Source organism: Nannospalax galili, unplaced genomic scaffold (assembly GCF_000622305.1).
Source record: "Nannospalax galili isolate Female #2095 unplaced genomic scaffold, S.galili_v1.0 scaffold1361, whole genome shotgun sequence".
NCBI classification, from domain to species: domain Eukaryota; kingdom Metazoa; phylum Chordata; class Mammalia; order Rodentia; family Spalacidae; genus Nannospalax; species Nannospalax galili.
Window position 1 is genome coordinate 112,878 of NW_008345115.1, and position 12,665 is coordinate 125,542.

The following is a 12,665-nucleotide window of genomic DNA, read 5'->3' on the forward strand; positions in this document are numbered from 1 at the left end:
CTATGTGTCAGGGGATTTTATTTTCAGCAAAACTCTTTCCTCATTTTTGCATGAAGCCTCTTATGGTATTCCAGAAAAATCAGGTTTTTTAAACTGAACTAAACTATTTAACTATTTTTAACTGTTTAAACTGCATTTTTTTAATAAAGACAAGTGTTCAGATTTATTCGGAAATTCACAGTTTCTAATGGCACTACAGCTCTGTAGTTACATATTTAAAATCCTCTTTCCATGACACATAGATGATGTGACATCCCCCATCTCCACTCTTCTCTGGACTTCTTCTCAAGGGCCTGCTATACAATCAGGCCTTGTTGCTCTGAACGGCCAATTGTGCAGACTGGAAAGAAAAACATTTTGTCTCCTAAAAGATACTGTTACCCTAAAGCAGCAACTTAAACAAAAAATGCTTTAAATAAGTCACATTACAAATACCAAGAAAGGTATTAGACAAATTTTTAAAAAATTAACAAAAGTGCTCAATAAGTTATAACTTAAATTTTACAAACAAAAGGGTCAATTCTCTCTCAAAAAGAAACAAGTTTCACTTTCACTCATTTCTGTACAATCACACACCAAAAAAATCAGTTTACTCAGTCACTGCCAATTATTTTTTCAAGGAAAAAAAAAAGGACAAACGAAGACAGACATTGCATCACACATACAGATCTCTGCACATTGGAGCCAATACAAAGCAAGCATCTAGGTATCATAATCCCATTAGACTTAACCAATAACATTAAAATAAGGCTCAACAAACTCACTGGCTGGCTCTCTGGATATGTACAAAGGCAGTGATTCAATCATGTGAAACCTGATCTCAGTGACATAAAAGTTTGGTGAACGAGTGTTTACTGTAAATGTTTAAAATGCAATGTAAAGAAATCTTCATAAAGTTAAGTGCATTTAAAGGTGAATCCACACTAAGTTTGCTTTCAAACACTTGTCATCTGCAAGCAAAGGTCTGACAGTTTCACTGAGTTTGTAACTCAAGAAAAATGAATCCAGTCCTACTAAATGAAATGAAACTAAGGGTGAAAATATCACCATCACTTAAAATGAGTTTTAAGAGTTCCAGCAAGTGAGTTTTATTTGCAGTGAGTTTGCTGAGCGGTTCTGAGTTGGCAAGTCTTTAGGATCTATAGGCATCTGACCCACAAGCCAAGCTTCAGCACAGACCACCTTAAAGCCTTGTAGTGTTTGCAGCTTCAAAAATCTAATAAAGTTACAAAACAAATCAAACGACAGTTCTCCCTCCTCTTCCAGTGGCATTATAAGTAGACAAAAGGCACATAAATATGGGAAGGTGCGAGAAATAGGAACCAAGCTGAAGGAAGAGGTGTAGGCTTTCATTCCTATCCCATCTGAGAACTGGGCTTCCAAATTACCTTTGTCCCAGTAATTATCCATGAAAAAGCATCTTTACAAAATGTCTACCATTGTCCTTGAATACGTGATCAGCCTTGTAAAACTGTAGTTCATTAACCAAGATTGACACAATCCTGTCTACTTTTGAAAAAGGCAAAAACCATAATTTCTGAATACTTTCCCCAGTATTTTCTCCCTTCCCAAACCCATCAAATACCACAGACTGTTCAATGAACAAAAAAGTCTCCAGTATGAAAAGTTCAATTAATTTTAAATGTGTCCCGAGACTGCTGTAACACCAAATGTTCCCACAGTGATTTCTTTGTTTCCTTTTATTATGTCATGCAGGCTCGGCAATGATCCCGACTTAGTCTGTATAAGAGTTTTTATTAATTTTCCTTGGTCTTGGACTTTAGACCGCCTTCGTTTTAAAGCCCTCTTCTCAGTTTTTGTCTTTTGGGACTGTCCATTGCACAGACTTGTGCAAGCTGAAATGCCACAAAAATAGGACTCTTCTGACTGTGAAGAAGTTTCTGAGCTTCCCTCAGATGGAGGGCCCTTGTAAGAAGAGTGATAAACTTCTCCCATATTAGAAAAATCTCTCTGGTTCGTAAAGGGCTTTCTCCCCTTTATGTCTCCATTGGCTACTGGATGCAATGGTTCTGCAGGCTTTATCGTCTCAATTTTTTCAGTTTTGTATTTGCAGCGTTTCTTCTACAATAGAAATAAAAGTTAAGCACAGGAATTACACCCCCTTATTAGACACGAGAGCTAATTAGGAGAGGACAATATTGCTGTCTGGCAAGAAGTAAAACAGGACCATACACGCACACTCATTGCCCAGTTGTGCTCTGAATAGACCCCTATTATAAATACTACTCAACCAAAACCTTCAATTGCTTATCATCCACCACTGAATACAGAGTTAGGTGGTAGCAACTAATATCTGAATACCTACTATGTGCCAGATGTTATACCGGTTACTTTCATGTATATTTTGTATATTAACTCTGAAATGTTTGTCCTTGGCTTTTAAATGAGAAAATTCAGCTTCAGAGATTTGGCTCCTTCCCTAAGTTACAAAGCAGTGAACAGTCAAGTTGGAATCATGTCTGAAGCTATTTGGCACTAAGTCCCAAGTCCTATTACCTAGAGATAATTACTGATAATTGAGACAAATTTAATTTGGGAGGCACAACAGAAAAGCAGCCTTTGTAGCCAAAAAAACCTAAGCACTACTAAGCACTGTCTACCATCGAATGGGTCATCTAAGTAAGACATGTCTCTCAGTTTGTTTTCTCATTTAAAAGTTGTGAATACTACCTTAGGTTGTTGGGAGAGCTGCAAGGTAAGTGTGTGCACTGTGTACCTGACAAGCATTAGAAGCTTGGTAAATGAAAACTATCACCCAAGGATCAGAAAACTTTTTCTTTAAAAGGATGGATAATATTTTAGGTTTTATAGGTTTCATACATGTCTCTCTTATGTACTTTTGGTTTTGCTTTATAATTCTTTAGAAATGAAAAATACTTCTTGGTTTATATGTCATAAAAAAATAAGGCTATTGTGGACTACGGGTCACAGTTTGCTGAGTCTCTAAATATTTATTTACATCATTATCATCACTGACAATGAACACTACAGGGGCTGGGGGGATGTGTAGCTCAGTTGGTAGCATGCATGAAGCCCTGGGTTTGACACTTAGCACTCCAGAAAACCAGGTGTGGCGACAGATGCCTGCAATCCTAGCATTCCCCCTCAGGAGGTGCAGACAGGGGGATCTTTACTAGTTCAAGGTCATTTTCAGGTACATAGCAACTTGGAGACCTTCTCAGAAACAAACAAAAAATGGAACATTATCTATAATCCCAGCATTTGGGAGGTTGAAACAGAAGGATTGCCATGAGTTTAAGAAAAGCCTGGGCTCATATTAAATTATATTTTAGAGAAGTCTGAGCTACAGTATGAGACCCCCTTGTCTCAAAAAATAAAAACTAGGGACAGCAAGATGGATCTGCAGGTGGCACTTGCCACTACACCTGACAAAATGAACCCACACAGGGAGAACCAACCAGGGTAAGCTACCCTCTGACCTTCATATATGTGTCCCACCAAATAAATTTAAAAACAACAAAAACCACCCAAAACATCCAAAAAGGAAAACATTAAAATAAACATTATGCCAAGAAATACCTAAAGATCACATTAAAACTTTCAATCTTTTTTTTCTTCATTTACTTATAAATAGCTTATCAATAAACTTCGAAAGAGAATATTACCTTTTTCTCTGGAGAGAACTTCAAGGGTTCTACGATGTACAGGTCATTCGGGTCTACTATAAGTAAAGAAAACAGGATGCAAAATGAAAAGTGGAATACGCTGTGACACCCAAAACGGCATTACTTACTGATTATTTATAGAACCAATACATTTATATTTGTATGAGAATAACTATTATTTATGTATTTAAGAACTAATAAGCCAGAAGGCCAAGGTAGGAGATGGTATCGTTCCTATTTTGGCCTTGGTCAAAGTTAACGTGAAGGTTGGTCATCAACGCTGAAGACAACCTTCAAGTAAGTATGTTTCTTTTTTATGTTTTTAATTTAGTTATCAATCAATACAGGAAGGACCATTCTTCGGACCAGACCCATACTCTTACCTGACAAGAATAACATAACTGAGTAAACCAATACCAAGTCTACAGGTAATCCCTAAAAGACTGTGTCAGAAAGGTAGATTAATAATGTGTGTCAAGCAGTTGGAACCATATAGAAGTCAGAGGAGCACAAAATAAGAGACTCAAGAATTTTTTTTGTTGTTGTTATAATTAAGACTACTAACACTGTAATATAAAAACAATTTGTGACCATGTGACCAAGCAATAATGAATGAACATTATGGATCTATAAGTTTTTCAAAGTTTTAAAAATTTCATTGCTCAAAGCACATTCAGGACAACCCTAACTTCCATACAATGACAAGATAAGCATATATCGCTAAGAAGTCCTAACTTTAGCTTTGTTCAGCCTGCTGAAACAATTTACGGTCTCACACAGATAAGACTAATACAATAAGTAGAAAATTTATCATAAACAGGCATATACCAGAAACTAATAACATGATTCAACTAATTACAACTTCACCCAAAAAAAATTCTTGAGAAAGTTGTTGAATATATAAAAATATAGTAATTTATACAGATCACTAATTTCAAGCTGCTTTTTACGATGCCTTCTTCTAGGAATGGTTATTAAGCTACTCAGATCAACTTCCTCACTGCAAACAACTAACTACGATGAGAGAAACAAAGAAAAAAAATGCCAAAGAGCCTACAATCTAGCTCTTAAATTATACAGATAATTTTTCAAAATGAAAAAGCAAACAAAGAGGACTAAGCACACAATGGCATACCATATCTTGAGGAAGAGCCAACAAACACAGATAGATGGATTCAGAAAGATTTAAGACACTAGGACTATCAAACACAGGACAGACTACCCATCATCTATGGCCATACCACCCTGAATGCACCTGATCTTAAACACAGACTATGAAGACACTGTGCTTATAATGTTGAAATAAAAAAAGCTTGAAAATACCCATGAGACACACAAAATAAGAAATAAAGAAGGCTAGTCCAGATAGGTTTTTAAAAAACAAAATACAAAAATAGCTTTAGAAACAGAAAACATACTAAGTGAAATTTAAAACAGATTAGTCAGAGCTGTAGACTGTTATGGTTTAGAAAACAGATCAAAAAATATTCACCAAGAAATGTAAGAAAGCAAAACGAGACTAGAGAGACTGGCTCAGTAGTTAAGAGCACTTACTGCTATCATAGAGGACCTGAGTTTGGTCCCCAGCACCCATGTTGAGTGACTTACAACAACCTGTAACTCCAGCTCCAGGAGATCCTCTGGCCACCAAAGGCACCTGTGTTCATGTACACAGATAACCACCCTCCATAACTGAAAAATAAATCTTAAAAAAAAGAAAACGCCAGGCGTGGTTGTGCACACCTTTAATCGGGAGGCAGAGGCAGGCGGATCTCTGTGAGTTCAAGGCCAGCCTGGTCTACATAGTGAGTTCCAGGACAGCTGGGGCTACAGGGAGACCCTGTCTCAAAAAGACCAAAAAAAAAGAAAAAGAAAACAAAAAGATGGAAAGTTTACAAGACAGAAAGGATATATAGATATGGACTAACAAATTTACAAATTTTGAGAATCTAGGAAATGGAGGAATAGGTGACATTTGAGGAGAAAAATAATGGCTGACAATTTTCCATTACTCATAAAAGATATCAATCTATAGATTTAAAAAGACCCAGAAATCTCAAACAGGATTAAAGAAAAAAAGAGAACAGCAGTTCAGAGGTTCAAGAGATGTAATGAGAAATGAAAGATCTTAGAAAAATGATTAAAACACCAAAGAACTCAGTAAATATGCAGGTTAAACGAACAATAAATATAAAATCGAACAATAATATCTTGAGTTAAAATTGAACAGAAAAACAGAGTTAAAGCAAAAACAATGCAAGTAAATACTATAAACTATCATAAAATAAATAAAATTGGGGATTAAATAAGTGTTTTATATTGTGTTGGTTTAAAAGGTGGTAAAATATTGCTTTAGACTTCAGTAAGTACTTCTAAGCTGATGGGTGACCAATGAAAGAACAAAAACTGTGTCCAACTTCTAACCTAAGAGTACTAAGAAGAAACTACCTGCTTTCTCCTAAACGAAAACTTAAGAAGGCAAGGAAGGGGCACATATTAGAATGCTATAATAGCAGATGCTCCTACTATAAAAGCTAAAATCAGAAAACTGTGTGCTACTACATCTTAACATTTAGGAAAAATGGGCAGATTCTTGGAATTGTAATTTAAAGTCACCAGAAAACACCATTCTTATAACCTAAGCTATAAACCTTAAAGTACTCCCACAAGAAAAAAAATTCCATACTTATGCAACTTCACTGAATTAGAAAGAAACACACATAATCTTAAATGACTTCTGAGAAAGAGAACATTACTATGACACTTTTAAATTAATCTGACCACGATATCTGAGAGAATAACTTAAAGGAAGAAAACTTGATGGCTTCTATGTTTTCGGAGGCTCAGTTTACCGCGGTAGCAAAGGCATGGTACCCACAGCAGTGGAGGGAAGCGCTGGCACTGCACTCATTTTCCCCTTGTCTCTCTTTTATTCTCTACAGGCCTAGACCTGTGGGATGGTACAACCCGCATTCAGGGAAGGCCTTTCCTACTCTCAGTTAATCCTTTCTGGAAATGGCATCACAGACACATTCATAGTTCTGCTTTGCTAATCTCCTAGGCACTTCTCAATCCGGTCAAGTGGACAACTAAAATTAACCACCATAATTACACATCTAATTATTATAAGCCTTACACACTAAAATCTAATCTTAGAAATAAAAACAATCACATACTGTCTTATTCATGAACAGATGTAAAATTCCTAGTCATCAAGCAAAATTATGTATTAACAATACATATAAAAGCTTCCCCCAATGATCAAATGATGTTTAACCAATGTATTGTCATTTTCATTGAGTTATTTTGAGGGGACTCAAGAGACAGCTTAGTGATTATGATGAACTTTAATGAACTTGAATGGGAAAGTGGCATAAAAGAACACATGGACTACGTAAGCACAGAGGTGAGAGGAATCGGAAAGAAATGCTAACGATCAATAACATGAGCAGTAATAAACACCCTTGACAGACTCAAAAGTAAATGACCATGGCTCAAGAAAGAATTTCTGAGTTTAAGGATATGACAATAAAAAACTGGAAACAGAGAAAAGACTTGGAAAAAAAAAAAAGATACCCATAACTATGGCACATTTAAACAGGATGTAAATATAAACTTAATGGGAAAACCGCAAGGACAAGAAAGAAGAAGCAACCTTTGAAGTAGTAAGATGAAGAATTCTGTTCTTTGAGGAAAAGTCGGATTAATTCTTATCTTTGCTATGCATTCTTCAAAAAGGAAGGAGAACAAAATAGTTTCAAAGAAAAGCAAAACTTCAGGGAATATGTATTCAGCAAACCTGCCTTGCAAGAAATGTTAAAAGCAGTGCAGATCCTTGGGCATGGTAGTTCATACTCCGGAGGCAGAGGCAGGCAGATCTCTGTGAGATGGAGACCCGCCTGGTCTACATAGCAAATTCCAGGACAGCTGGAATAGCAGGGGAACCAATCCTGGCTCAAAAAAAAGGGGGGGGGGGGGGGACGACACAAAACATTTCACCTTTCTTATGTTTAGCTGGTATAACAGATAATTATGTCTGCAATAATACCAATAATATATCAAATAGGCTTACATATATATATGTACATAAGTTATGTATACTTATGTATGAATAAAATGAACAATAGCAATAATGACTTAACAGATCACTACAATGGTTCTTAATGCACACACACTTAGACAACATGGCATCACAATAAACAGGCAAAAAAATAAGAGAACTGCAAAGAAAAATAGATATATCTATTACTATAGTTGGAGATGTTAACATTTCACCCAGAATTAAGACTGATTCATTCAGTAGAGATTTAGTTAGAACATAGTAGAACTTAACTGCATCGGAATCTATTTCTGTATACTTGCAATACACACACACACACACACACACACACACACACACACACACACACACTCCCCACGGGCATAAGATATACTATGGTCTTCTCAAATTGACTTGAAAAAAAAATCAAAGTAATGTCAGAAACAACCAAAAAACAAACACAGCAATACATTTTTTTAGATGAAACATTTAGCAGATAGGTTTAAACTTACATGGAAATGCAGTCAAAATAATAGTCAAGACAACTGAGATGACTAATAGACATACACAATTTTATACTGGCAACGCTACTGTCATTATTTGGATCTTAAATGTCCTCCAAAAACTAGGGTATTAAAAGCTTGACACACAGATGGTGGTGCTATTGAGAGATGGTGGAAAATTTAGGAGATGAGGCCTCACTGGAAGAAGTAGGTCACTGAGCACATGATGCAAAAAGGTCCATCTTTTCCTCACTTTGCTTCTCAGCTACCAAGGTGGGCAGGCTTATCTTACTACCTGTTCTTGTCTCCTCAGAGGCCCAGAAAGGAGTCAAGTGACCACAGATTGAAATCTTTCAAAGCACAAGCTAAAAGAAACTTTTCCTCCTTAAAATTATTTGTCAGTTATTTTGTCAGACATGAAAATCTGACAACACCTACCTAATAATTTGAGATGAATTAAAGATCTGAAAAAAAAAATCAAAGGAAAAAATTAAACATCTAAAAAGAAAATACAATAGAATAACATCTATACAAATGGAATAAAAAGGGTTGGGGACACAGCTCAGCTGACAGTGTTTTGCCTAGCATCATGCATGAAACCCTGGGTTCAAACTCCAGTACCACATAAAACTGGGTGTGGTGATGCATGCCTATGATCTCAGTACTTAGGAGACCTGAAGGCAGGAAGGACAGAAGTTTGAAGTCATTTTTGGTTCAATAGTAGGTCAAGGCCACCTGAGATACAAGAGACCCTGCCTCCAAGAAAAGAAAAAGATAAAGGGGAAAAAAAAGTTCCATTTGAGCAGAAGATAAAACACTATCAAAATGGGGAAAAAAAAATTTCAAAGGATTGTATCAGCATTTAAGAAATTCTTGTTTTATTTAAAATTAAAGTATATATAAAAAGTAAAAACAGGTGGGTCTTAGAGTGAAATAAGATACTTAACATATTTTAACTGGATCGAAATCTTAAAAAGAAATTGAAGCTAGTAAGAAAAAGGCAGCCTAATAAAGGACAGGCAAACCAAATGACCGTGCAGTGGCCTCAGTGGTAGGATGCCTACTTGGCATGCTCAAAGTCCTGGGCTCAATTGCCAGGTCCTCCCAAACTGCTCCGCCCCCCCCCCCCGACCAAAAAAAAAAAAAAAAAATCCCAAAACAAAACAGAAAATCAGGCTAAAGATAATCAACCTGTTCAGTATGTAAAAGTTACAAGTACAATGAACTTAACATTTTACCTGTTAACAAGAATGTAAAAGAATGAAAACTCTCACAGAATAGGTCAAAAACATAAATGGAACTACTCTGGGAAATTTTGCCACTATGTCTCAACTTGCACATAAGCGTAACACAACATGGTAAATTGCATCACCTAATATTTTGGTAGAAACTCATGCAACTATGCTCCAGTATGCAGACACAGGAAGGATTACAGCATTATTATTACTATTGGGTTTTTTTGAGACAGGGTCTTAATACATACAACTCTGTTTGGCCTTGAACTCACTATGCAGACCCGGCTGGCTCCGAACTCACAGAGCTCCACCAGCCTCTGCCTCCTGTGTGCTGGGATTAAAGGTGGGAGTCCCCACACCAGGCTATAGCAGCATTATTTTTAATAACCTGAACTATAAACAATGGTAGAATGGATGAATACATTGTGACTTAATCAGTTACTGAAATGCGAGAATATTAAAAATCGAATGCAATCATGCATATGAATCATACAAATTCAATGTGCAATGAAAGTGACAAGTAGGTTGGGGGGTTGCTTCAGTGGGTAAAGCACTTGCCAGGCAAGTTTGAAAATCTGAGTTTGAATCCCTAGAACCCACATAAAGCATCTATACTTCTGTGATCTTACTGGGAGGTGGGAGACAAAGATGGTAGAGATCCTGGGTGCTCAAGGCCCAGCTAGCTTGGCAGATATAGTAGTGAGAAAAAAAAAAATTCAGGTAAGGTGGAATGCAAGGAGTAACATCTGAGGCCGTCCTCTGACTGCACACATGTGCATATGCTCACTTGCACTTAGGCACGCAAAGGTGCACCCCCCACTGCACATACACATTTTTATATAAAGTCCATAACTAAAATCATGCTCAACAGTGAAAGAGTGAAAAGCTTTCCTCTAAGATTGGGAACAAAGCAGGAATGATTACACTCTACCCCCACTTCCATGTGACATAGTACTAGAAGGTCTAGCCAGAGAAATTAGACAAGAAAAGCTGGTAACAACAACAAAGTATTCAAGTTGGAAGTAAACTACGTCTGTTAACAGATGACAAGATTATATGCAGGAATCTCTGAAAAATAATATGAAAAAGGAAATTAAGAGAGTAATTCTATTTTTAATAGTTATGAGAAAAGAAATCTTAGGAATAAAGATTTTCCTAACCCAGAAGAAAGACTTGTACACTAAAAACTACTAAAATGCTGATTAAAGAAATTAAAGAAGATAAAAAGAAATGAAAGGATTCTATGATTATGGGTTGGAAGACTTAGTATTGCTAAGATGTTGATACTACATAAGATGACATATAGATTCAACAAAATCTATCAAAATTCCAATAGCATTTTACCCAAAAATAGAAAAGTTCATCCTGAAATTCACATGGAATCTCAAGGGACCTCAAACAGTCAAAATAATTTTTAAAGGAGCAGAGGATTCTCTCTCCCAGACTTCAAATCACATTCATGATTTGTACTTGCTAGCATAAAGACAAACTGACCAATGGAAGGAAATACAAAGCCCAGACACAAATCCTTCAATATACAGTCAAATGATCTTTAACAAGGGGAGCTAAGATCACTTTCAATAGGGAATGGAAAATCTATTCAACAAATTGTGCAGAGGAAAACTAGACCCTTATGTCAAAAATTAACCCCAAATAAAGATCCAGTCTATAAAACTCCGAGGGGGAAAAAAGAAAACCAAAAACCAAACCAAAACAACAACTAAAACTCAAACAAACGGGACAAGTTTTAGGGCTCAGGACTTCACAATGATTTCTGAGATAAGACACTAAAAGTATAGGCAACAAAACAAAATGAACAAATGGTATAATATTAAACTTAAAACTTTTTGTTAACAGTGAAAAAGCTATGTACAGAATGGGAGAAAGTATTTGTAAATCATATATCTATTAACATATAAAGAACCTCTAAAAATCAAGGGGCTGGGGAGAGGGCTCAGTGGTTAAGAGCACTGGTTGCTCTTGCAAAGGACCCAGGTTTGGTTCCCAGCACCCACATGACAGCTAACAACCACGTGTAACTCCAGTTACAAGGGATCTGATGCCCTCTTCTGACCTCTGTGGGCACTGCAGGACATGAGTGCACTTACATACAGGCAGTACACTCATACACATAAAATAAAAAAAATAACATATTTTTAAAAATCAAGTAACCCAATATTTAAAAATAGGCAAACTAATGAGATATACAAATAGTCAATAAGTCTATTGGAAATATAATGGAGATCATTAATCACCAGAGAAATGCAAATCAAAGCTACAATGAAGTATCTCACACACATTAGGATAGCTATTATTAGAAGAAAAACAAACACTGATCGACAATATGAAGAAACTGGAACTCTACACACTGTTGATGGGATGGAATACAGTAACTATGGAAATAGTATGGCAATTACTCAAAAACAAAAATGAGACTACCAAAAGACCTAGCAATCCCTTTTGTGATTATATCAGAAGAACTGAAAGCAAGACTGCCAAGAGATACTTGAAGACTCATGCTCAAAGTAGCATTACTCAAAACAGCAGAGGAGAAGTTACTCAAATCTTCATCAAAAGACAAATGGAGGGCAACAGGATGGCTCAGCAGGTAAAGCACCCTGCCGGCAAGTCTGACAGCCTGAGGCAATCCCTAAGACCCATATGGTGAAAGGAAACAACCAACTTCCACAAGCTGTCCTTTGCCCTCATGCATGCATGCCATAGCAGGTATGCATGCACAACACACACACGCGCGCACACACACACACACACACACACACACACACAAGCGTGCACACATACCTGCAAGGAAAATACAGTGTGTAAACAAATCAAACTATTATTCAGCTTTAAAAAGGAAATTCTAGTACATAGTATAACATGGATGAACTTTGAAGATAAGTAAGTCAGCTGAGAATGACAAATTCCGTATGATTCCATGTATACGGAGCATTTAAAGTGATGGAGGAATGGAGTGGGGACAAAAGGAGTCACTTTACAGTTTTCAAATTTTCAAGATGAAGATCTGAAGATTTTTTTCATGAGAATGTGAACTTACTTAACATTACTGAATTGCACACTTCAAATATGTTTAAGAGCTGGGTGTGGTGGTGCACACCTTTAATCTTAGCACTCGGGAGGCAGAGGAAGGTGGATCTCTGTGAGTTCAAGGCCAGCCTGGTTTACATAGTGAGTTCCAGGACAGCTGGGGCTACAGGGAGACCCTGTCTCAAAAAGACAA

General features: G+C 36.6%; 1 protein-coding gene across 3 annotated transcripts in view; it reads right to left on the reverse strand.

Moving 5' to 3' along the window:
* Positions 1-625: 625 nt before the first annotated feature.
* Suco (SUN domain containing ossification factor) overlaps positions 626-12,665 on the reverse strand; it is a 56,880-nt gene continuing 44,840 nt past the window's right edge. For all 3 annotated transcript variants that reach the window (XM_017800192.2, XM_008841375.3, XM_029567490.1), the window contains 2 exons: positions 3,648-3,703; positions 626-2,082 (listed from right to left, as the gene is read on the reverse strand). In XM_017800192.2, coding sequence (XP_017655681.1) covers positions 1,639-2,082; positions 3,648-3,703 — 500 coding nt within the window. In that variant the 3' untranslated portion in view covers positions 626-1,638. The remainder of the gene's footprint in view (positions 2,083-3,647; positions 3,704-12,665) is intronic.